Source organism: Salmo salar, chromosome 03, assembly GCF_965601325.2.
Source record: "Salmo salar chromosome 03, fSalSal1, whole genome shotgun sequence".
Taxonomy (NCBI): Eukaryota; Metazoa; Chordata; class Actinopteri; order Salmoniformes; family Salmonidae; genus Salmo; species Salmo salar.
This window is the reverse complement of record NC_138293.1, coordinates 76,314,044-76,341,621: the sequence shown is the minus strand read 5'-3', so window position 1 is coordinate 76,341,621 and position 27,578 is coordinate 76,314,044. Positions and strand designations below refer to the sequence as shown.

General features: G+C 42.1%; 1 protein-coding gene across 1 annotated transcript in view; it reads left to right on the top strand.

Annotated features, from left to right (window-relative positions):
• LOC106600670 (transient receptor potential cation channel subfamily M member 4) overlaps nucleotides 1-27,578 on the top strand; it is a 60,448-nt gene continuing 32,870 nt past the window's right edge. The window contains exons 1-6 of the mRNA XM_014192188.3: nucleotides 1-583; nucleotides 13,341-13,402; nucleotides 13,546-13,723; nucleotides 14,459-14,639; nucleotides 26,468-26,637; nucleotides 27,093-27,270. Of these exons, the coding sequence (XP_014047663.2) occupies nucleotides 476-583; nucleotides 13,341-13,402; nucleotides 13,546-13,723; nucleotides 14,459-14,639; nucleotides 26,468-26,637; nucleotides 27,093-27,270 (877 nt within the window). The 5' untranslated portion in view covers nucleotides 1-475. The remainder of the gene's footprint in view (nucleotides 584-13,340; nucleotides 13,403-13,545; nucleotides 13,724-14,458; nucleotides 14,640-26,467; nucleotides 26,638-27,092; nucleotides 27,271-27,578) is intronic.

The following is a 27,578-nucleotide window of genomic DNA, read 5'->3' as shown; positions in this document are numbered from 1 at the left end:
CATCCCGTGGTTTGTTTGTTGAGTGATTCCGTTGGTTTGAGAATGGTGGACTTCCTAAATATTAATTTACCATTTGGTCTCCTCCCACTCTATATCATCCCATCTCTACGCCGTGTCTGCAACATACCTGTCGTGGGCTTGGTTACATAGGCCTACACACAGCTACATCGAGCTCTGTAAACGTATTTAGGAAGCTCCGTGGTTGTGGGGGAGCGCAGCTCTAGCTCTATATGCGGTGCAATTTCAGCAGTCAACTTCAAATTTAAAAATTGGGTTTTAACTGTTACTGTCCTGGCGTCGGACCTTTTCGAGATTTTTTTTAGCCCCTTGCCGGTGAAGAGGGTTTTGTCTAGGAGGGATACAGCTTTTGTAAAAATGTACTTTTCATAGCATTTAGGAGAAGGGTTAGGTTTAGCTAAAATGCACAAAAAAGTACTTTGACGTCAATTTGACAAAAGCTGTAATCCATCTAGACATGACCGGAGAAGAGGCGAGAGGGAGGGGGCAAGAGTGTGTAATGACGGATAAAGAGCATGAAGGAGGCGACGGGAGAACGGGAAGAAGAACATCCGACAAAGATCAGGTTTGGTTTACTATTCCAAACACGTGTCACGTAATTTCGTACATTAAATAACCCGTGTCTTTTTAGCATTATTTTATCCCAAATTAGCTGCTTTTGAGGCAGCGGTACTCTTCCTGTGGACCAAAAAGTGAACAAAACAGCATATCAAATACAAAATATACATAAATATACACTATATATATACAACAGTATGTGGACACCGCTTCAAATGAGTGCATTCGGCTATTTCAGCCAGGTGTATAAAATCGAGCACACAGCCATGCAATCTCCCTAGCCACATTGGCAGTAGAATGGCTTTACTGAAGAGCTCAGTGACTTTCAATGCTGCACCTTTCCAACAAGTCAGTTCGTAAAATTTCTGCCCTGCCAGAGCTGCCCAGTTGAACTGTAATTGCTGTTATTGTGACGTGGAAATGTCTAGGGGTAACAACTGCTCAGCTACGAAGTGGTAGGCCACACAAGCCCAATAATGTTTGTACCATGTTGTGTTGTCATGTGTTGCTGCCTTGCTATGTTGTTGTCTTAGGTTTCTCTTTACTAGTGTTCTGTTGTCTCTCATGTTGTGATGTGTGTTTTGTCCTATATTTATATTGTATTCATTTTTTATTTTTTATCCCAGGCCCCGTCCCCTCAGGAGGCCTTTTGGTAGGCCGTCATTGTAAATTAGAATTTGTACTTAACTGACTTGCCTAGTTAAATGAAAGTAAAACAAATAAAATATAAATAAATAAATAAATAAATAAAAAGCTCACAGAATGGGATTGCCGAGTGCTGAAGCGCATAAAAATTGTCTGTTCTTGGTTGCAACACTCACTACCGAGTTCCAAACGGCCTCTGGAAGGAAAGTCAGCACAATAACTGTTTTGTGGGGAGCTTCATGAAATCACTTTCCATGGCCTATTAGCCACACACAAGCCTAACCATGCTCCATGCGCAATGTAAAGCTCGCCGCCATTGGACTCTGGAAACGCGTTTTGGTGGATGCCAGGAGAACGCTACCTGCCCGACTGCATAGTGTCAACTGTAAAGTTTGGTGGAGGAGGAATAATGATCTGGGGCTGTTTTTCATGGTTCTTGCTAGGCCCCTTAGTTCCAGTGAAGGGAAATCTTACAGCATACATTGACATTCTATAGTACAGTTTGGGGAAGGCCCTTTCCTGTTTCAGCATGACAATGCCCCGTGCACAAAGCGAGATCCATACAGAAATGGTTTGTCGAGATTGGTGTGGAGGAACTTTTATTTATTTTTCCCCCAATTTTTGTGGTATCCAATTGGTAGTTACAGTCTTGGTTCATTGCTGCAACTCCCGTACGGACTCAGGAGAGCGAAGGTCGAGAGCCGTGTGTCCTCCGAAACCCAACCAAGCCTCACTGCTTCTTGACACAATGCCTGCTTAACCCAGAAGCCAGCCACACCAATGTGTCAGAGGAAACACGTACACTTGGCAACCGTGTCAGCGTGCATGCACCCGGCCCGCCACAGGAGTCGCTAGAGCGTGATGGGACAAGGACATTCCTGCCAGCCAAACCCTCCCCTTATGGACAACGCTGGGCCAAATGTGCACCACCCCATGGGTCTCCCGGTCGCGGCCAGCTGCAGCAGAGCCTGGACTCGAACCAGGATGTCTAGTGGCACAGCCTTGGGCCACTGCTCCACTCGGGATGCTGTGGAAGAACTTGACTGGCCTGCACAGAGCCCTGATCTCAATCCCATCGAACACCTTTGTGATGAATTGGAACGCCGACTGTGAGCCAGGCCTAATCGCCCAACATCAGTGCCCGACCTGGCTCTTGTGGCTGAATGAAATCAAGTCTCCGCAGCAATGTTCCAGCATCTAGTGGAAAGCCTTCCTAGAAGAGTGTAGGCTGTTATAGCAGCAAAGGGGGGGCCAACTCCATATGGATGCACATGACTTTGGAATGAGATGTTCGACAAGCAGGTGTCCACATACTTTTGGTCATGTAGTGTACATTTATAATTGAGTCATTCAGCAGACTCCCATCCAGAGCGACCAACAGTTAGTGCATTCTTCTTAAGATAGCTAGGCGAGACAACCACATATCACAGTTGTATCCCAACCACATATCACATAGGCTATGTAATACAAATGCGAAATATAATAGGTGAAAAATATTTTTAATAAAAAAATACAAAATGCATAAAAATGTCTCATCAGTCCCCGTTGTGCCATAAGGTGTTCTTTTTGTTCTTCTTTGGGTATTGGCAAGCCAAAATTGTGTGTGAATGGTAGCCTACTACAGCATATGCAGAAAGTGTTTTCTGTTTCTGTGTTAAATATTTCACTGAATGCAGAAAGTATAGTATTAACTGACTTTTTATTATAGAATAACGTTTATCACAAAATAAAAATCAATTTAGATGTAAAATTGCAGTAGCCTATGTCATTCCTTTCCATTTCCTGGTATTTCTTTATTTAACCAATTGCTCTCTTTTCTGTTGCTGAAATTCAGTAGGCTTAAGTGCTTACAGAACCAGTAAACTTGTATCTTAATCTTGATCTTACAGTTCCACCTAACCTCTTGTACCCTAATCTTGATATAGCCTACATTCATCAATGCCAGTAGCTTTACATTCATCAATGCCAGTAGCTTTACATTCATCAATGCCAGTAGCTTTACATTCATCAATGCCAGTAGCTTTACATTCATTGGCAAAAATCTACCTCCTCAAGGCTCTATAGTATAAAGCTATTGCGTTTGGCAAATATTGTTTTAATAAATCTGCACAACTGCAAATTGATCGTAAATGGCACATTATTCCTATGTGGTGACAGGGAGACAAGAATAGCTGAATTCTCAATCCTTGTGACAGTTACTTACTCATCAATGTAGGCAAGGCATACTACTGTAGGCTTGCTGTTTTGTTCATACCTTCTAACAAGTTTCTTTATGACTTTATTGCATATTTTTGTCGACGTTTAACCGTTTTTTGAGTGGGAATGACGGGATAATGTCTGCGTTGTTGTAAAAACATAACTCTGTTGTGACAAGCGCGTCTCGAATCACCAGGGCAGGCTAGTCCATCTTTTCATGCATGAACTGATAGGATGATAGGTTAGACATACGACTAATTTAAGTTGTATAGCAGCTGCCAACTGTCCCACAAAGTAGTTTATAAAAAAACATGACTTTTAATGTCCTCTGTTCTCTTGACATACAAAAGCTGAAAGGTTTTTCTACCCCTATTTGAAAGGAGTGAAAAAGCAAAACTGTGTGACAATTGGCCCATAAGTTCTGTATATGTATGCAGCCTCTCATAAACTAAACTTGAGAATTTAAATTACACAATTTGTGTCAGTCACAAAAGATAAGGCATGATAGCCCACATGCTGATATGGTAGTACTATGCATTACATTCATTGTTCCCGAGAAATAGAAACAAAGGAAACATAAGACTGGACAAAACTCTGTTCAAGAGAGAGCAAATAGAGACAAAGACCACGTTTCCATCCACAGTTTCTATGGGACTATTGTCATACCGAATAGAAAATCACTACAGCTGTGATGGAAACAGGAAGTGGGAGTATAATTATATAAATGTGACAATTTGTTCGTTCCACATGGTGAAATATTTTTGTGTCTAAAATTAATCCGCATGAAATGGCGATGGAAAATGCATTTATGTGCAAATACTGATATAAAAGCATTATATTGAAGTAAACTTGGATTCACATGATTATATGTGTTGTCCTCCTATGACTTGGATGCAATTTATTACCCTACAGATAATGTTATGATGAACTTCAGAGTGGTGAAAGTGCACAGTGATGAGCTTGGTGCTCTTTTCCAATAAATATCCAGGGTCTAATTCTGGTGACATGATGATCGATGCTTTGATTTATTAGGGTCCCCATTAGCCAATGGCAACAGCTAATCTTACTGGGGTTCGACATATAACAAGAAATACATTACAGACAAAGACTTTACAATTTACATACATTTAAAAACATTAACATGTAGTGTGTGTGTGCATCTATCAGTTACACATGTTACTACATACACACAACAAGTAGGTCACATGGGGGAGAGGTGTTGTGCCGTGAGGTGTTGCTTTATTTGTTTTTGGAAACCAGGTTTGCTGGTCACTTGTGCTATATAAGATGGAAGGGAGTTCCATGCACTAATGGCTCTGTATAATACTGTGAGTTTCCTTGAATTTGTTCTGGACCTGGGGACTATAAATAGACCCCTGGTGGCATGTTGCTTGGCTGCCATTTGACAAATACAAATATTCTTATTTTATGCATTATGATCTCATCATGTAGGCTAGCCTATCGGCACTTTATCTGTGAACTGTTGTCTGGACCACATGTGCCAAGACCAGATTGGGCACATTTGTTATTAAAAAGCAATGAAAACAAATGTAATTTTATACTTGAAAATGTAAGCGAAAAATGACAATTTATGTGCACCAAGCTTATTTTAGAAGGGTATAATGCTTTGTTTTTGTTTCAACTGCTGATTGGCCCTTTAAATGTGAAGTCAAACTCAATGTGACTTGGATTCAAAAATAATAATGCTAAGACTGGTGGAAGGAAACTCTCTCTCGCCCATGTTTACACCAATCCAATGCTTTTTCACCTCAGTAGGACATGCAAGAAGAATCAAGTTGGCTACCAAGACGATTAACCCATGCAGATAAATGATATGAAGCATAAAAACAGCCAAGAACAAGATGATAGAAACAGGAGATCATTTCATAAATGTCGACAGACAATTTGTTCATTCCACATGGTGGGATCTTTTTGCCGGTAAAATGAATGATGTTAAAGGAAACTTGGAGTTACATGATGGTATGTTATGTGGTCCTCCCACTACAACTCGGAAAAGCATGCGGTTTATTATGCTACAGAGGAAATAAGTTATGATGAACTTCACAGGAGACATGATGATCGATGATTGGCAGCCATTTGACAAATATAAATAATCTTGCTCTTGTCCATAATAATCTAATAATTTGCTAATTAACACAACAGTTTTTATGACAAAACCATCAGTAGCCTACAGTTTGAAAATGTGATGGAAATACATTGAACAGGCAGAATTGAAACGCTCACAGCAGTAGAAATCCTATTTTTCGAGCTGAAAGACAATGGCCAGAACTTACCCATGATGTTGCACAATGATTTAAGTCCATAAGTCCTCTACAACAAGGTTCACAGGATGATCGAAAGGACAGTATCAGTTGGTTATCAAAGCAAGCACTCTATCATGTAGGAACTATCATGTGAAATCATTACCATGTTTATCTCAATACCACAAGGATGATGCAAGTGAAGTTTAGTGAAATGTGGTAGGTTGGTTATTTTTTAATGACATTCTTAGTCATTAGTTAATGTAATGAGTTTATATACCAATTCTGGGGTCAATTTGACTAATGGTTTACGTTAAGATTTGTGAAATATTTTCAGCATTAGTGTGTATATAGCTATATTGTGGTCATCATTGACAAAATAAAGTCCAGGAATTCAATATTTGTGTGTAAATGATTTAAATCTCAGTTGATACACTCCACATCAGCGTTCCAAAATACGTCAATACAATCTCACAGCTGTAATACGCAGACTTCCGGGTTTCTAATATTCCTGAATAATAGATCCACTTTTCACTATGTTCATACAACATTGTTGCCCTATTATGTGATTTATACAGATATACTAATCACAATATTTATTTTGGCTTGCCCATATTTTATATATATTTTTTGCATTAGACAATAGTCATTGCTCTGGCACCAGTGGCAGCAGGTAGGCTAGTGGTTAGAGTGTTGGACTAGTAACTGGAAGGTTGCAAGATCAAATCCCCGAGCTGACAAGGTAAAAATCTGTAGTTCTGCCCCTGAACAAGACAGTTAACCCACTGTTCCTAGGCTGTCATTGAAAATAAGAATGTGTTCTTAACTGACTTGCCTAGTTAAATAAAAAATTAAGTGGCACCATAGGATACTAATGACATCCATAGTGCAGCCATCAAAGGTTGCAGTGACTTTATATCCACACAGCTTCTAAGGACATATACATAAGGTTTACATACCAAATTTCATGGCCCCATGTTGTTCGGTTCAGTTCTTATATCCCTGGTGTCATCTAGTGGTGTAGCGTGGCCCACTTAAAATGCAGCAACTAATCATTCTCAAATTCATTGAGTTAATATGATTTATCATTCATGAGAAGAAAATGTATGTTTTTTTTCTTCTCAAAACCATTAGACTGATGTAATAGTCTAAATACAAAATTTGGAGTCAATCTGACTTATGGTTAATGAGAAGATGATTGCAGATGATTTTGAGTATTAGCGTTACATATACGATTTAGTAGTTAATAGTTTATTTTTATGTCAATAGCAAATTCATTGTGGTTCATCTTAGGTACTGGCCATAATAGTGATGAGACAAGTTGATAGGCCACTGTGGAGTGGATTTACAGTGGTTTAAATGGACAATCCCTTAGTTTGAGAAAAGCTAATTTAAGACATACCAAGGGCCTACATTCCAAATTTGGTGTCATTTAGTCCTATAGTTCGTGAGAAGTATTTTTTTGCATATTAGCGTATGTGCTAATAAGCATCTACTGGTATAGTGTGGTCATCTTTAAATGCATCAATTAGGAACTATTGTGATGAGTCTAAAGAACACATTTGGAGTGAATCTGACTCTTAGGCCAAGAGAAGAAGATTTTTATGATTATTTTAAACAGTGTTTCGTAGTCAAAAAAGTGAGTTGTTAAGCTTCCTCCTTTTTTATAATATCAATGCCAAACATATGCTATGACATGGTAATGTTTTTGATGACCCTAAAATGTTTCAAGTTGACAGGCCATTGGAGTGGATTTACAAAGGATTTAAATGGACACGTAAAATTGGACTTCCTGATTTATCGATAACTCAGCCATGCCTTAAGGCCGGCGTGATTTAGGGCTTCTAACCCCTTTTAAACATTGTGTATTTAAGCTACATACTGCTGGGTTGTACCATTTGGATTTGTCTATTTATTCTACATCAGTTGGTAACAACCATTATGTGTTATTGAAAGGGGCTGAGCTAGAGCAGTTTTTGTGAGACAAGGGCGGACCCAGAAGGGGCCCCGGGCAGGGTCTTTTTTTACAAAAACGCCTGTAGAGTAAGAATGGTTTGCGCTTTTAATAGTTTGTAGCTATCTATGAAAAAGCTGAGACTCTCATGAACACGTGTAACATGTTTTGCTCTATGACGCTCACAAGCTACACAATAGTTGTTATCCCCTTTCAGCAGCTATTGCTAGTCAGGTTCTACCAGTTAGATTGGTCTACAGTTTGTTTACTTAACACTTACAGTATCCCACAGTCTCAGAAAAAAAGGTTGCACATTATACTTAAAGGGGTACAAATGCTTGTCACTGTAGTGGTACCCTGTAAGGTATGCCCACTGTACCATTAATTATAGGTAGGAGAGAGTAGGGTAAGTTGACCCAAATAGTTAGTTGAGCCACCCCTTGTTTCTGGGAAACCGTCCATACACCAAATATTAAATCATTCCATGGAGTATTTGAAGGAAGAAACAACGTGGAAAAAGTGGTGAGCAAGTTGGGTGCAAAAAGCAGATTATCATAGTTAAGTTAATATATTGTGTTATAGGTTTAATGATGTTTGTATCTAAACCAAATGAAGAATTTTTAAAAATTGTAAATCAAGCTACAATGTGAGATCATAAACCTATCATGAAAGTGTATCATGTATGGGCTAATATAGTCAATATGTTTGCCTTGACGAAAGTTGAGCCAATGTCCATTGGTTAAGTTGAGCCAATGGCCACCATAGACCATACAAATTCTAACATTTTGTCAGTTTTATGCAATGTATCATGTATTTAAACTATTGTTAAAGAGCAGACATCGTCATGCCCAGTGTATACAAATGTAAAACCAGCACGTTTAGCCCCCCAAGGAATTGAGAGAAGGGAAGAAGTCCATTCAGCAGCAGCAAGAGATGGAAAAAATAGACTGAATGGTACATTGACAAAAAAGAAAAGCACCATGTACCTGTGTGAAAGAGAGCTATGATAGAGTAGCAGAGGCACACAAGGTCTTATCTGATGACATGGAGTCTGAGCTTGATAAACATGTCAAGAATCACGCAGACTAGTTTTATGGAGAGAACTTGCCTACAAATTGGCACATCAAAACAACATCCCTGTCCCAGACAACTGCTCAAGAAATGGAAGGATAAGTGATATTGAAAAGAGAGATCTATATATGAATATAGGCATGCTTTTTAGATACACAATATATCACACCCCCAATCCATTAATTAAACTTTGACCGACCAGCACCATCACCCACTGTCACAGAACACCATCACCCACTGTCACAAAACACCATCACCCACTGTCACAGAACACCATCACCCACTTACCCCAAGGTGGCTCAACTTACCCTTTTCTCTATGCTCAACTTACCCCATAGCTGAGGTCATTTTTTTTAAGAGACTACTTTTGACAAGCTATGTTTTCAAAACTGTTATGTTTACATCAATTGTGATTATTTCCAGGGATACACAACATCCGGAAATTAATGTAGATAGTGTCTTTTTTATAAAGAATACTATATTTCTCTTGACATAGTGATGCTGATTGTAAAAAATGGCTCAACTTACCCAACTCTCCCCTACATAATTGTAAGTTTGCAGTGTGACCGCAAAACAGCCAATAGTGCACCTTAGGGGACAAGATAGTACCTTTTATTATTAGTCCCTACCACACTTTCACCTCTTCGGTAATAAAGCCTGTGTAACTTCTTGTCAGTAAGAGGCTGAAAGAAGGTGGAGTGTATCCAAGCTGTTTGCCACTCCCAACAAATCAAATCAAATCAAAGTTTATTTGACACATGCTTCATAAACAATATTGAAATAATGCTTACTTACGGGTCATTTTCCAACAATGCAAATAGAAATAATGACACTAGGAATAAATACACAGTGAATAAAGAATAACAATAAAGAATAACAGTAACTTGGCTATATACAAGAAGTACCAGTACTGAGTCGATGTGCAGGGGTACAAGGTAACTGAGGTAGCTACAGAATGTACAGTTGAAGTTGGAAGTTTACATACACCTTATCCAAATACATTTAAACTCAGTTTTCCACAATTCCTAACATTTAATCCCAGTAAAAATTCCCTGTTTTAGGTTAGTTAGGATCACCACTTTTATTTTAAGAATGTGAAATGTCAGAATAATATTAGAGGATTATTTATTTCAGCTTTAATTTTTTTCATCACATTCCCAGTGGGTCAGAAGTTTACATACACTCAATTAGTATTTGGTAGCATTGCCTTTAAATTGTTTAACTTGGGTCAAACGTTTTGGGTAGGCTTCCACAAGCTTCCCACAAAACATTGGGTGAATTTTGGCCCATTCCTCCAGATAGAGCTGGTGTAACTGAGTCGGGTTTGTAGGCCTCCTTGCTTGCACACACTTTTTCAGTTCTGCCCACATATTTTCTATAGGATTGAGGTTAGGGCTTTGTGATGGCCACTCCAATACCTTGACTTTGTTGTCCTTAAGCCATTTTGCCACAACTTTGGAAGTATGCTTGGGGTCATTGTCCATTTGGAAGACTCATTTGCGACCAAGCTTTAACTTCCTGACTGATGTCTTGAGATGTTGCTTCAATATATACACATCATTTTCCTTTCTCCTGATGCCATCTATTTTGTGAAGTGCACCAGTCCCTCCTGCAGCAAAGCACCCCCACAACATGATGCTGCCACCCCCGTGCTTCACGGTTGGGATGGTGTTCTTTGGCTTGCAAGCCTCCCCCTTTTTCCTCCAAACATAACGATGGTCATTATGGCCAAACAGTTCTATTTTTGTTTCATCAGACCAGATGACATTTCTCCCAAAATGATGATCTTTGTCCCCATGTGCACTTTTTTATGTTGGTTTCGGAGCAGGGGCTTCTTCCTTGCTGAGCGGCCTTTCAGGTTATATCGATGTAGGACTTGTTTTACTGTGGATATAGATACTTTTGTTCCTGTTTCCTCCAGCATCTTCACAAGGTCCTTTGTTGTTGTTCTGGGATTGATTTGCACTTTTCGCACCAAAGTACATTAATCTCTAGGAGACAGAACGCTTCTCCTTCCTGAGCAGTATGACGGCTGCGTGGTCCCATGGTGTTTATACTTGCGTACTATTGTTTGTACAGATGAGCGTGGTACCTTCAGGTGTTTGGAAATTGCTCCCAAGGATGAACCAGATTCGTGGAGGTCTATCATTTTTTTCTGAGGTCTTGGCTGATTTCTTTTGATTTTCCCATGATGTCAAACAAAGAGGCACTAAAGCCATGACATCATTTTCTGGAATTTTCCAAGCTGTTTATTAAAGGCACAGTCAACTTAGTATACGTTAACTTCTTGCCCACTGGAATTGTGATACAGTGAATTATAAGTGAAATAATCTGTCTGTAAACAATTGTTGGAGAAATTACTTGTCATGCACAAAAGTAGATGTCCTAACCGACTTGCCAAAACTATAGTTTGTTAACAAGAAATTTGTGGAGTGGTTGAAAAACACGTTTTTTTAATGACTCCAACCTAAGTGTATTTAAACTTCCGACTTCAACTGTACATATAGGTTGGTGTAAAGTGACTAGGCAACAGGATAGATAATAGACAGTAACAGCACCGTATGTGGTGAGTGTGAAAGTGTTTGGATGTATGTGTGTTGGGATGTCAGTGTAAGTTTGTGGGCAGTGTTCCGTGTGTGTGCATAGAGTTAGTGCAAAAAAGAGTCAATGCAGGCCTTTTTAAATTTTTATTTAACCTTTATTTAACTAGGCAAGTCAGTAAAATTTTACAATGATGGCCTACCCTGGCCAAACCCTCCCCGCTGAGCACCGCCCGAACAGGGAGAGGAGCCACCTTCGGTGGAAGTCGTGACAATGGCTATGAACAAAGGCGGAGAGTCGAAACGAAAAGCCAATCAATTTCACTGGTGCCCACTTGGGGTAGTGTCATTTTCAAGCAAATGATATACAAAATGTATTCTAAACAATATATAGTATGCCAACAATGCTAGCACCGTAAATTATCTTAATATGGATAATTTGTGTTTCTCACAGCCAATTTAGCCAGCAGCCGCTGGTAATCAGCTTTCCACTCATACCTACCGTTCCAATATGAACTTCCCCAGACTCTTGAGAACAATGTGCTGAGGCCTGGAAGCAGAGGCTACTTTATTACAGGTGTTAATTTCCTATGATAAAATCCTATGATTTGTTAATGTGTTCGGACCAAACAGCTAGCGCTGAAAAAATACGATTCAAGCTAAGAAGAGACGTATCAAACAAAATAACTGCATTATGGTATTTACTCATATACTATTGACATAGAATTTTGTCCACAAATGTATCCAATTTTCTAACTTACTCAACCTTTAATTTAACACTGAAAAGTGTGGACCCATATTATAGACAATGGAACAGTGTTATAAACCGGGTAGTTTGGATCCTTGATGCTGATTTGTCTGAAAGCCGTGCTAAATCAGACAATATACCATGGGTATGACACACAATTACTTGTTTACTGTTCTAATTGTGTTGGTAACTAGTTTATAATCGCAATAAGGCACCTTGGAGGTTTGTGGTGAATTGCCAATATACCACGGCTAAGGGCTGTATCCAGGCACTCCTTGTTGCGTCGTGTTTAGAGCAGTCCTTAGTCGTGGTATATTGGACATATATACCACACCTCCTCGGGCCTTATTGCTGAAATATAACACTGTGTTGATTCAGCACTGGAGAATATGCTGTGTACAATGACGAATCCACTTGTGCTATCTTAGTGACATTATTTAAATATTGTAATGCAGGGCCTTGTTGTATTGGAGTCGTGGCTTAGTGGGGCGTGGCTTTTAGTTAGTTATTTTTTTATCGAGTTGGGAATTTTTATTTACCCGCAACCTGCATTCAGAATGACAGTCAGGGTTAGGAACCTTGGTAAAAAGATATCTATTTTTGTCCTTACTGATATTAGCCCATGCAAACGCATTGAATAACAGATTTACTACATGGAACAACAGATATCCCCCAAAAAAATCTAAAGGAAGTTTGTTCTGAAGTGTCTGTCTTATCTGATAGATATACATTTATAAGATCAGGAAACATTTTTTTTAACATGTATTTAAGCCCTTATTTTTGGCACTAAACAGTCCCATTATATACAGTACTTCCATTCATTTTCATCAACTGGTACTAGGGGGCATTCAGATGAGTCTCACCTTTCCACATATTAATGTGTAGCCCAGACCGTTCAGACGCTACAGACAGAAGTTGGCAGATCGGCTGTACCGACTTCAGATGAGTCCCAAGACGCTTGTGGGTCGTAGAACAGAGCACATCGTGCTCGTGAGAGTCTCATCTTTCCATAGAGGGGTTGCTACAGACGATTTTGTGTGAAGACCGATTTTCAGGAAGTCTCATGGTCAGACAAACACCGCAATAGCGCTGTCACTTTTCACCGCAGATGCGGAGGTGTGACATAGCTTAAACCGACAGATTTTAATGGGGATTTTTGTATTATGCTAATCCTTAGCATCCTTTGCACAATAACATGTCCATGTAGTCCACACACAAACACACACACTTTCGTACAATGTATATGATGACTTGGCTTTTTGCTAATTGCTACTATACATCCGGTTTCACAAAAAATTCAACATCTGTAGCCGAGATAGTTTACTCTTAATCAACTCTTTCTCTCCCAGAGCTGGATCCCCAACATCATCAGGAAGAGAGTATGCACCACATTCGTAGAGGACTCTTTAAGGTACAGCCTCTCTCTGGGTCACTGAGTTGTCCCTTTATCTGACACAATATAGTTACAGTTACAATGCAAAATGTGTCTGGTCTATGCAAATGTGTGTGTGTGTGTGTGTGTGTGTTTTGTGTGTGTGTCTCTCTCCCTGTCAGCAATGGGGCATTGTGTCAGTGTGGGGGCATGCGGGAGACTCACGGCTCCAACGCTACGGGAGACTATTTCGGAGCCGCCATCGTCAGCCAGTGGGACAGCTCCCAGCACTCCTCAGAGTACCCCACCGACGCCTTCGGAGAGCTGGAATTCACAGGGGCTGGCAGGAGACACAGCCATGTGAGTAACACACACATGTAAGAGCATGCACATAGCAACATATGCACACACGTGCGTGCATACACTTGCACATATGCAAGCACACACACACTCATGCAAGGGCAAACTAACTCACACACACAACACTGGTGTCTTGGGTTTGGCCTCTGGCCCTTGTTGATGACCTCATGGAGGACGGTGTGTTTATTCAGCCGTGTCCCGCACTCAATCAATCAGCCCAGGGTATTACTAAGGTATAAATAACATTAGGACACACACATGCATATCTGTCAGTATGGTGACTGGCTGATTCATAAATTAGGTAGCTGGCTTAGTGCCCGTCAACTCATAACTATCAATTGACTCAGCTATGTTACCACATGATCCTACTGAGAGATTGAGTTCATGCTAATCTCATGATGCTATATGTTATGAAATGAATACGTCACATAGCCATTCATTGACACTAAATGACAAATATGTGAATGTAGTTCATTTCAGTCTTTTGCTCATCTACATCAGGTGTAGTTGGGCTGTATGTTGCAGAACGTCTGTCTGGCATTCTATGGAACCATGGTGGGCCGAATGTTCTCACCTGTACTGATATCTCTTCACTTTCGATTAGCTACACCATATAGGCAAAACAAGCAACTAGCAAGCAGCACTTTATGTAGCCTCTTGAGCATCATAACTTTGTGTGGCGATACTCATTGACCCTTCCCCATCCTCTTCTCCTTTTCTCTTCCTATTGGTCAGTTCTTGCGTCTGTCATGCGACACCCCACCTCAGATCGTGTACAGTCTGATGACGGCCCACTGGGGGGTGCCCTCCCCCAACCTGGTGGTTTCTGTTGTGGGGGGTGGGGGGTGCGAGAAGGTCAAGACCTGGGTCAGGGAGGTGCTGAGACAGGGGCTGGTCAAGGCGGCACAGAGAACCGGTGAGACACACACACACACATACACACAAACAGACATACCATGGTGTGCTGTGATTGAGGCTGGTCAGAGCACAGCTGAGGACAACGCCCACTCTGTTTCATCTATTTGTTTAAAATATAATTAATTCATACACTCTTAGAAGTAAAGGAACCTGGAAGAACCTTTAGGCATTCAAAAAATTGCCACACGGAGGGAACCTTTCCAGTTCAAAAAGGTTTCTTGAGGAACCCCAGTGTAAAGGTTCAAACTGGAACCTTTTTGTAATGGGAGGGGTACAATTTGAATCTTTTTAATAATATATTGTAGAGGTGGCAGCCTATTAGAAGATTGGAGAGGTGTGGCTTATCGGGGCCGTGGCTTTCAGATAGTTATTTTTGACCACCTGTTTGAGTAAATGTCATAATTGTTCATCATGTTAAGTTTGTACACTGAAAATTGACATTTTCCTTAAATGCTTCCTGATGACCCCCATTGGGAGGAGGACCTCCCGCCCTATGGTGACGGGATAAGACTCCTCTACGCAGGAGAGGAAGAGGAGATGGAAGATGAGGCGTAAGCCGACAGATCATCTTCCGTCCTTAGCGGGCATCGATAGTGGACGACAAATATTCGCTGCTCAATGTCTGCAAATGGGCAGCGGCCAGACTTGACATTGAGTGGGCCGAACCCGTGGGTGACTGAGACGCAGAGGGGGACTTTTACGATGGGAGGCGTCTCTCCTCTCGTGCTGTCCCAGGCAAGCAGCTCTGGTAGCACTTTATTTGGATAGTCCATCTGTAGAGGCTCTACAGGCTATCAGTAACATTTCAACTAATTATCTATTAATCCTAGCTCTAATCCTAACTTTAGCCCTTATCCTAACCTTAAACTTAACCCTTACCCTAATCTGTATTCTATACCTAACCCTAACTGTAGCAAGCAGTTGCTTATCAATAGTTTGACCATCTGTAGAAAATCCGGACTATGCAAATAAAGTGTGACCGCAGCTCCTCCCGGCTGTCCCAGCCTACTTGCCGGGACCCAAGCGCTACTGTGTCAATCCCTTTACCTCCAGGGTCCAAACCAGGCATTTTTCCAACATGGAGGTCAAGGACATGGAGGACCTGGGTATTTGAGCTTTCACTGGCCTACCACCTCAACCCCAATACCATCACAGAGCTCAACCTCCGTGCCTCTAGAGGTGCCATCCAATGCTGCCATGAATCTTGCGGTGGTAGGAAAGAGAGCCTTGAGGCTCAACCGGTCTGACAAGGGCAAAGAAGACTTCCTTGAAACTCTAGTAGTGCCTAAGGTACTGTTTGGGCCTTCTGTTGCCAACATGCAGCAGAAGTGCAAACTCTGCAAGAAGGAAAGTCAAGCTTTCAACTTCTGTCTGCCCTGTAGACCTGGGAACTGTGGCAATCCGGGCTAGCCCTCCACTAACCAAGGTGGGGAATGGGGAAGCCCCCAGAAACACAGCATGTGACACTGGGGCAAACGGCCATCCCCTGTAGCCACGTCCAAGTCCCGCCCCTCTGGTTCTCCTGCCAGGAAGAAGGGGTGTCAGACTTATGGGTACGTCCCCTGCGGAAGAGAGGGGCAGTCAACGAGGCATTCGGTTCCCTGCACTGTTCCTTCTTGGGTGGAGCACAGACTCTCCACACAAGGGAGATCACTCTACCCCCGGGTGCCCTCCGTGCCACAGCTCTCCCCTCCACTCGTTCGTTTTCAGCCGAGGCAGGAAGACAAATTGCCAGTTGATTCGAAGCATTGTCACCTGTTCCCAGTGTCACTACACTCTCTTTCAATAAAACACCTGTCACAACCAGGCATCTTGCCAAGGAAACAGAGCAAAAATACAATGCACCACTGGTGAGTGAGAGTCAGCCTCCCTGTTGGCTACTCGCCGAGAGAGTAGACAATTGGCACGCATGTGCCGTCAAGCCTTGAATCCTATCCACAGTTACCAAGGGCTACAGACTGCAGTTTGCAATGAGACCTCCTGCCTTCAACGGCATTCTGGAAAGGTATACCGAAACTTCTGTACTTTTTGTTTATACTAGAACATGGTACTAGAATTTTTCTAAACTTTTGGTAATTCTGTCAAATGTCTCATGTCATCTACTGATTGAGAGAGGATCAAGTCTCTCTAGCAGCGCTGCCGATGTCCCCTTATAGGGTAAACGCATCGTGCCTGCTCCACTTAGTCATTGCTAGCTCAAGCCTGTCCCAAGGAACCATTGCACTCACTGGGAGTCTGGGCTGCATCATGTTAGCTCCCCACTCATGCTGCACAGACGTTAACACACTTCAATAATGCTGCACGGCATGTAAAAATGTTTCAACTTTTAATTACTGTTTGCAAAACAATGTCCATTACAGGCTACAACACTTTACAATGCCAGAAGATACCAGTAGCTTCCAGCTTTGTAGGTTAACTTTCCTTGCTAACTTACAACTGAAGCTAACTGTCAGGTTGTGCGCTACTGGTGTAGAAGTCAGGTGCAGGAGAGCAGAGTTGTGATCAGGTGCACACTTTATTTGGCAGAAGCAAACAACAGACGGACGCAACTGCGTCAAACAAACCTCCAGCCAAAAGCAAAAGTGAAAGCGCGACAAAGTCACAATGATTAAAAAATGTTTAACAATAAACATACTACGGGTGAACACGGTACACGGAGAAAAACCAGCCTGGCGCGTCACACAAAACAAAAACAATTCCACACAAAGACATGGGGGGAACAGAGGGAATATATATATATATGTAGTGTGATTAGGGAATGTAAACCAGGTGTGCGGGGAAACAAGACAAAACAAATGGAACAATGAACAGTGGAGCGGCAATGGCTAGAAGACTGGTGACGTCGACTGCCGAACGCCGCCCGAACAAGGAGAGGAGCCGACTTCAGCGGAAGTCGTGACACTAACGTTAATTCACTATTCTAGAACTTTGTTTGTGATAACTAAGTACCATAATGCAAGTATGCTGATTTCAAAGCTGATTGTCACCAAAAACCATACAGTCATTGACAAAATACCTATTCCTTCACTTGTTCTCCCTAGCCCCGAGTGTCTGGTCTGGAGCGTGAAGTCCTGAGCTCTGAAGTGCTGGTCTGCTACTGCGTAGCAAGCCCTGGTCTGCCCTCGAAAGCCTATGTAAATTACGATTAAAAACAAACAAAACATTTTGAAGCCATTTTGGCCACTAAAATGTGTTTATTATGATCAAGTTTGGTCCCCACAGTGAATTATTATAAAGTTCACTACAAATCGTGATATTTAATTAAATAGTGATCCGTTCTGACCACTACATTTGTCGTCACACAGGACCACGTGCTGACACAGACCAATCACAGGCTGGCAGGCCTGAGTTTGCCTGGTTGGGTTGACTCTCTCAGGCAGGATGAAATCGACTACATCGACCATGATCCTTTGCTAGTTATGGCCACTTTCACCATGATCGTTAGCGATTTTGTTTTTGGTTGCCATTCAGCCCCATTCAGCAATATGGCGCGCTTCAAATTCAAATACTTTCGGCTTCATGCGCCATCGGGAGTTATCTATAGGAATACGTGGATGACATCAACGCTATCACTATCTACTGGTTTTAATGTCTATGCCCTCACCTCCCATCTCTCTCACTGTGTGTGTGAATGATGTCATTAGGTCTTAGAGACAGCACACACTTTTATAAAAGAAGAGATTGCTTCTTCAATGCAAATGTTGTTGATCAGCACAATAACATTAGTCCCAAATGGAAAGGAAATAGATACTTTTTCATCTGTAACCCCATGAAATCAGCCAAAACAAGCTGAATAACTCAATACATGAACACACTCCTATTGAAAATGCATTCACCTTTATTAGGCTCCCAAGTGGCGCAGCGGTCTAAGGTACTGCATCTCAGTGCTTGAGGTGTCACTACAGTCACCCTGGTTTGATTCCAGGCTGTATCATAACCGGCCGTGATTGGGAGTCCCGTAGGGCGGTGCACAATTGGCCCAGTGTTGTCTGGGTTTGGCCGGTGTAGGCTGTCATTGTAAATAAGCATTTGTTCTTAACTGGCTTGCCTAGTTAAATTAAGGTTAAAGAAAAAAAGAATTGTGAATTGGCCTTGGCTACATCTGAATTAACCCAGTTTATCAATAGCTATTTACAATTAAATTCAATTGCCATTATGTTATCTAGTTACCTTGTAATAAACAAAGTCAAATGGATTATATGATGGTATAATTGATTAATTAATGCATACATGGCTATCTTTGAAAAATGTACATGATGTAATATAGACCTCAAAAGATCTGTCTGGATCAAGTGCCATTCTGTCACTTTGTCTGGCTAATTTTCCTTTTTTGCCGTGGTATCGTTTTGGTGTACTAAACCTGATATCAAAGTCAAATTATGTCGAATTCTGGTTTTGTGACAACACTACTTGGCACGCAGTAGTGTCAATTGCCAGGTTTGCACTTGTTCACAGCCTAGCAAAGGCAATTATTCTGTGGAGCAAAACTCATCAACTTTCCTTATGCGCGACTCATGTCCTTGGCATACTAAATGTAGGAGTGGACTTATTGTCCAGAGGGAATCCCCTTTACAGATATTGGAAACTCCATTTCCGAGTAGTGGAGGGAATCGAGAAGAAATGCAGACAAGCATCCGTAGATCTCTTTGCATCGCATGAAAAGGCACATTACCCGTATTTCTTTGAGATATCAGGTTATGCACCTCAAGGACTGGACTCTCTCAAACTGCTCAACGCTTTTCCCCCTACAGGACTCATACTCCCCAATAGGGCTGTGGAGGTCAAGACCTTTTGTCCGCCTGTGATTGTCAAGCAAATAACTGTCGGTCTCACGGTATTTGATCATTAATTAACATAAACACATTTAGCATCTCCTGTCTTCCTACAAGCCACTGATGCAGACCTTTGGAACATATACATTTTAAAAAGTCTAATAAATCCATGTAATATAGCCTACACCATCACAATAAATCCATTATTTATTTTAGACAGGTCTAAAGAAACATGATATGAAGAAAATGTAGTCTAGTCTGAGTTTTCCTGATCTGGCTATGCCATATGGCTGTGGGCTACACTAGTTAGTTTAGCAGACAAGATTTGCTTAGAATTCCATGCCATTATTTTATAGTATGAAGAATGCAATTGAACAAAGCTGAATAAAATAGAAAGGATATTTTATCCAAACGATTTGAGGGAATGCACACATTCAGCTATTCTGTGTAGAGGTTAACAAAGAAATAGGTACTCCTATATGATTTAATTTAGAGCAGTGGTTCCCAACCAGGGGTACCACTTGGCCTATCCACAGGGGGTAATTGAGAAGACTCAAGAGACCATAGACCTACTGTTAAAATGCACATGAGGGGGTACTTCAGGGGTACCCCGAGCAGAGCAAAATTCAGTTACATACATTAACCGAAAAAGGTTGGGAACCACTGATTTAGAGTTATTAATGTAACTTTAGTTGTTCTACAAACGTTGGGCTATATGTTTAGATTTTTAATACATTGCAAGGCTGCATGATGCGACTCTAATGATGATTTGAAGGCTTTACACACTTCGTCATTCTCTCATTCACAATTTGAGAAGCACTTGATAATGCCTCGAATATCCCGGCGGCAGCCCCTTTGTGTGGCCATAATGCACCCCAAAAAAAATCAATGCCTTTTGTAGACCTTCTCCCTGAGGCTCTCCATCACGTGACCGGGTCTTTCTCACAGGCTACAAGTGAAGACCGACACATCAGGGACATAACTGGGCGTGTCCTTATCCAATTCCGAGGTGCATATTGAAGATATTGGAAGAACTGTCCACATTTAGTTTTCGTCAGCAAACGAGATGAGTAGGCCTAACGAACAGCAAAAGCACGAGCCTATTTCAATCTACTATCCTGCATAGTATAAAAGTTGACCTATTCTGTGTGAGAAATAAATATTCCAAACATAGTCTGGGACAGTTGTGGAATGCGATAGATCCCAAATCAATACAACCATTAGCATCAACAAAAACTTTTTTTATGCAATGAGGCTGACGCAACAGATCAGAACGTTTAGCGTAAAATGTTGATAAACTATTAGGCTATTTCTTCACGTTATAAGCGCAGCAATGCGCACGTGGCAGTAGGCTATAAACATGAATGTTCTGTTAGCGAAAAACACCATTATCAAAAGTGACTGCAAATGCAATTATGCATGTAATGCTTTTATTATAAAGGTGAATTTTTATCGTGAAAATGATCTTCCACAAACTTGAAACTCACACGGTGCTTATGTATGCCAGTTAAGCTCTACACCCCTTGTAAAGTGGATTAATGTGCTTAATTTTAAGGAGTTATTTGGCCACTTTAGTTGTGATACAAACTTTGTCAAAACATTATAGGCCTATGGGCTAAGCTACATGAGGTGTGTGATTATGATTGTTTTTATTCTTGCCTTAAGCTGGGCATCATTCACAAGTGATAATATAGAATTCACAAGTGATTGGCTAATATTGTCACCCATCAGATTATTCTTGATTTAATCTTGTCTTTATATATAATAAACTCAGCAAAAAAAGAAACATCCTCTCACTGTCAACTGTGATAATTTTCAGCAACTTAACGTGTAAATATTTGTATGAACATAACAAGATTCAACAACTGAGACATAAACTGAACAAGTTCCACAGACATGTGACTAACAGAAATGGAATAACGTGTCCCTGAACAAAAGTAACAGTCAGTATCTGGTGTGGCCACAAGCTGCATTAAGTACTGCAGTGCATCTCCTCCTCATGGACTGCACCAGATTTGCCAGTTCTTGCTGTGAGATGTTACCCCACTCTTCCACTAAGGCACCTGCAAGTTCCCAGACATTTCTGGGGGAATGGCCCTAGCCCTCACCCTCCGATCCAACAGGTCCCAGATGTGCTCAATGGGATTGCGATCCGGGCTCTTTGTTGGCCATGGCAGAACACTGATATTCCTGTCTTGCAGGAAATCACGCACAGAACGAGCAGTATGGCTGGTGGCATTGTCATGCTGGAGGGTCATGTCAGGATGAGCCTGCAGGAAGGGTACCACATGAGGGAGGAGGATGTCTTCCCTGTAACGCACAGATTTGAGATTGCCTGCAATGACGACAAGCTCAGTCCGATGATGCTGTGACACACTGCCCCAGACCATGATGGACCCTCCACCTCCAAATTGATCCCGCTCCAGAATACAGGCCTCGGTGTAACGCTCATTCCTTCGACGATAAACGTGAATCCGACCATCACCCCTGGTGAGACAAAACTGCGACTCGTCAGTGAAGAGCACTTTTTGCCAGTCCTGTCTGGTCCAGCAACAGTTGGTTTGTGCCCATAGGTGACGTTGTTCCCGGTGATGTCTGGTGAGGACCTGCCTTACAACAGGCCTCAGTCCAGCCTCTCTCAGCCTATTGCGGACAATCTGAGCACTGATGGAGGGATTGTGCGTTCCTGGTGTAACTCGGGCAGTTGTTATTTCCATTCTGTACCTGTCCCACAGGTGTGATGTTCGAATGTACCGATCCTGTGCAGGTGTTGTTACATGTGGTCTGCCACTGCGAGGATGATCAGCTGTCCGTCCTGTCTCCCTGTAGCGCTGTCTTATGCGTCTCACAGTACGTACATTGCAATTTATTGCCCTGGCCACATCTGCAGTCCTCATGCCTCCTTGCAGCATACCTAAGGCATGTTCACGCAGATGAGCAGGGACCCTGGGAATCTTTATTTGGTGTTTTTCAGAGTCAGTAGAAAGGCCTCTTTAGTGTCCTAAGTTTTCATAACTGTGACCTTAATTGCCTACCGTCTGTAAGCTGTTAGTGTCTTAACAACCATTCCACAGGTGCATGTTCATTAATTGTTTATGGTTCATTGAACAAGCATGGGAGACAGTGTTTAAATCCTTTACAATGAAGATCTGTGAAGTTATTTGGATTTTTATGAATTATCTTTGAAAGACAGGGTCCTGAAAAAGGGACTTTTTTTGGTTGATGAGTTTGTGAAATTCGTTTTGATTTAGAATGGACCATTTATCATGCACCTGTATTGAAGCAGGGGGGAAAATACATGCCATCTCTGCACTTAAATAGCGAATGCCAGCCAGGTAAGCTATAGTCCTGTTGTAAAGATAAGCAATGTGCTTAATATTAGGAAAGTTGATAAATAAATATTGTAGGCCTAGCTTATAGAAAGCTGATGGGATTCTCCTCTTCTTAATGGAGGCCGTTTTGGGCTCATGGGCTCTCATGTAGTGTCTGATTAGATTTTTGATTACATTTGCATTGATGTCAGAGTGATTAGAGGGACAGCGGGGCATCAGAGCTTGGAGAAGCCTAATTACTGTGACTGCCTTCGTGACTTGTGACCGCCGGTGTGGCGGTAATACAGTCAACGCAACAGCCCTAATGAAGGAAGGAGGCTTCTCCCTTATCCCGGTAGCCCCTCGATGGCCAGGCAAGCTCTGGCTAGCAGAGATCATTCTTATGCTTTGCAAAGAGCCCTGGAAACTCCCATTACGCACGGATCTCCTGACCCAGGTAAACAGAGAAATGTATCAACCTTACCCATAGACCATGGCCCTCTGGGCCTGGCCCATGAGAGGTTAAATCTGGTCACGACAGGCCTGCCTCTCAGAGTAATTGAGACCAGAGCCCCTTCTACAGGCTCACTGTATGAACATTAGTGGTGCATTTTTGAGAAGTAATGTGACCAAAAACAGATCATTCCTTACAAACCCACATAAAAAAAATGGCAGTACATCCAACCGGCCTCCCAACTACAGACCACGTGTAAACACGCCAGCCCAGGACCTCCACATCCAGATTCTGCAGGATTGTCTGAGACCAGCCACCCTGAAACTGTGGGTTTCTCCAACTGAAAACGTTCTGCACAAACTGTCAGAAACCGTCTCGGCGAAGCTCATCGGCATGCACGTCTTCCTCACCAAGGTCTTGACCTGACTGAAGTTTGGCATCGTAACTGACTTCAGTTGGCAAATGCCCACCTTCGATGGCCACTGGCATGCTGGAGAAGTGAGCTCTTCACGGATGAATCCCAGTTTTAACTATACTGGGCAGATGGCAGACTGCGTGTATAGCATCGTGTGGGTGAGCGGTTTGTTGCTGTCAACATTGTGAATAGAGTGCCCCACGGTGGCGGTGGGGTTATGGTATGGGCAGGCATAAGCTACGGACAATGAACATGATTGCATTTTATCAATGTCAATCGTAATGCACAGAGATACCGTTACGAGATCCTGAGGCCCATTGTCGTGTCATTCATCCGCTGCCATCACCTCATGTTTCAGCATGATAATGCACAGTACCATGTCGCAAAGATCTGTACACAATTCCTGGAAGCTGAAAATGTCCCAGTTCTTCCATGGACTGCATTCTCACCAGACATGTCACCCATTGAGCACATTTGGGATGCTCTGAATCGACATGTACGACAGCGTGTTCCCTCCAATATCCAGAAACTTCTCACAGCCAATGAAGAGGAGTAGGACCACATTCCACAGGCCACAATCAACAGCCTGATCAGCTGTATACGAAGGAGATGTGTCGCGCTGCATGAGGCAAATGGGGGTCACACCAGATACTGACTGGTTTTCTGATCCAAGACATGCATATCTGTATTCCCAGTCATGTGAAATCCATAGATTAAGGCCTAATGAATTTATTTCAATCAACTGTTTTCCTTATATGAGCTGTAACTCAGTAAAATCTTTGAAATTGTTGTATGTTGCATTTATATTTTTGTTCAGAGTAGTATTTGTCCAGTAGGTTTCCTGAAGGAGAAAGCCCCCTACTTCTATGTCAAACATAATAAAACAAAAACATGTTAGTAAATACTACACTTATGTCCCCAAAAACTCTACAGTACATAGATTACTGTCTGCAAAAACTCTACAGTAAAAACTATAGTATACCGTACTAGTCTGTAAAAACAGTTCAGTAAATACTATAGTACAGAGGTTCCCAAACTTTTTTGGCCCAATGCCCCATTTTTATATCTGAACCTTGTCGTGATACCAACCATGTGAAAAACAAATTATGTTATTAATAGCCAAAGTTTACTTCTTTATTTGGGCCTATGGCAGTCAATTGAAAAACATTCTAACAGTATTTCTGATTTCTTTTAATGATGCACTCCAGCAATTTTTTTACTTTTAAAAACAACATCCCACTTATAAATAGAGTAAGCTAAAAATAAGTATGTTTTGAGCAAAATGTGTTTTTTTTAGACAAGTACAAACTTCATGGAGTAAGCCATTCAGGGAGTTGGCCTGATGGTGCCCTCTGATGTCATTGGCATCCCCCCTTGCTTGAGGAACAATAGAGGAGCAATAGAGAACAAAAGAGGACCCCCCCCCCACTTGTGCCATGTCAGATTACACCTGGACCACTTTTGGAGATATGCCTTTTGTTAAGTAAATCAGGTAATAAATTAGCTGGAGACTAGAGTAGGAACTGGAGAGACTAGTTTCTGGAGGACAATGCCATGCTGACTCGCATGCGGACTAACGTGTGATTGGGGCTAAGTGCGGTTTGAACAATGCAGGCGTGAACAATGCTGAAGGGACGTGAACAAAGAAGAGACTTTCAAAGGCTTTTTCTCCTACATGTCTCCTAAGTGGATTTACAGGTTTATTATCTTTCAAAGTAGCATAACTTTCCCATTTTTCCTCCAACTACAGTGTATGTGTCACGACTTCCGCCGAAGTCGGTCCCTCTCCCTGTTCGGGCGGCGTTCGGCAGGCGACGTCACCGCCTTCTAGCCATCGCCCATCCACTTTTCATTTTCTATTTGTCTTTGTCTTACACCCCTGGTTTCAATCCCCCAATTACTTGTTCATTATTTAACCCTCTGTTCCTCCATGTTTGTTTGTTTGAGTAATTGTTTATTGTATTGCGGTCTGTATTTGTGGCCTTGTATTTATACGACGTGTATTGTTATATTATTGAGTAAAATTGCTTTCATTACTCATATCTGCTGTCCTGGGCCTGACTCATCTCACCAGCTACACACAGACGCCTTACAGTATGATATACTGTACCATTTTGAAGCTCTGCATTTCCTCTTCCTCTAGCTGTACTGGTTAGATATTCACAGGACACATGACCACCTAGGCCAGGTTCATTAAATCAAGGCCGGGAAATAAGCAAGTTCAGACATAAAGCATAATAAAGTTTGCAGACACAGCAATGGTAAGAGGCAAACCAGTAGGTCAGATGACAGCTGATCCAGAGAAGGAACAGGATATACTGAACAGTAGTTTCATATAGGGGCATAAGTGAGCATTCAAATTCAGTATTTGAAAGAACCCTTTCTAGGCCTGATTCCAATACGTCTTTCACTGCCGTAAAATGGACAAATTGACTTTTAAAGGATGGATGCATCTCACATTTTCACAGTGCCCTTCTTCTTCTTTAATTACTTGTTACTTTTATTTCTTATTCTTGTCCGTATTTTTTTAAACTGCATTGTTGGTTAGGGGCTCGTAAGTAAGCATTTCACTGTAAGGTCTACCTACACCTGTTGTATTCGGCACATGTGACAAATAAAATTTGATTTTAACCAACAGGTTCCTGCTCCTTATCTGTATATTGTTTATTGTCTATGATTCTGTGTTGCTTAGTTGGTAAGCATGTGGTGCTTGCTATTCCAAGGTTGTGGGTTCAATTCCTGCAGGGATTACAGACTCATTCTAAAAATGTATGTACCTATTGTGTCATTAACATTTCTCTCACTTCCCTCTCTTCCCCTCCCCCTTCTCTCCCTGCATTTCTCCCTCCTCTTCTCACTCCCTCTCTCTCCCAGGGGCGTGGATAGTGACGGGGGGGCTGAGGGAGGGGGTGGGTCGTTGTGTTGGGGAGGCAGTGCGAGATCATGCAGCAGCGGCTTCCTCCCTCTCCCAGAAGAAAGTCATTGCTGTGGGCGTGGCCCCCTGGGGGCTGGTGCACAACAGAGAGCAGCTAGTTAACACACAGGTACACGCTCAGAGACACAAATACACTTACACACACACACATGAATAGACGCATACATGTCATGACCACACACACACAATGTTCAATGTATACAGAATTAAACATGCACAGACACACACACATAAGGCGGCACAGGAACACACTACTGTACACTGACACTGAATACAAATAAATTAATGTCCTTCACTTTCCTTCATCTCTCCCCTCTTCTCACCCTCTCTCACTCAGCCAAGCAAAACCACAGGAAATGTAATTAGTAACAACAAGGACATTGTAATACACAATGGATGGTAATCACACTGACCTCTCTTTTTCTGTCTCCCCTCCTTTATTTTCTCTACCTTGATCTCTCTCCCCCTCCCCTCTCGCTTTACCTTCGCTGATCCCCTTCTCTAACCTTGCTCCCACCCCCCTCTCTTTCTCTCCATCTCCTCCCCCTCCTCCTCCTCTCTCAGGGTAGTTTCCCTGCGCGGTATTATGTCCAGAACGCATCCCGTGACTCGTGCTGCCTGGATAATAACTACCAGGCCTTCCTGCTGGTGGATGATGGGAGTGTAGGCCGGCGGGGAGGGGAAACGGCCTTCAGGTCCAAGATGGAAGACTACATCTCCCACCAGCGCACCGGCATCTGGGGTGAGACACAGTACACACCACACACACCACACACACGGCAGGTAGCCTAGTGGTTAGCGCGTTGGACTTGTAACCGAAAGTTCTTCCCCTGAGCAAGGCAGTTAACCCACTGTTCCTAGGCCGTCATTGAAAATAAGAATTTGTTCTTAACTGACTTGCCTAGTTAAATAAAGATAAAATAAATGCATACGTACTGGTAAGACTAGCCCCCATCTCCTAAAAGTTTATAAAATATATTACAGGTGTACAGGTGAAGTGCAGCATTTTCAAGCCGCCCAGTGAAGGTGTACTAAGTGCAGATCACAGTG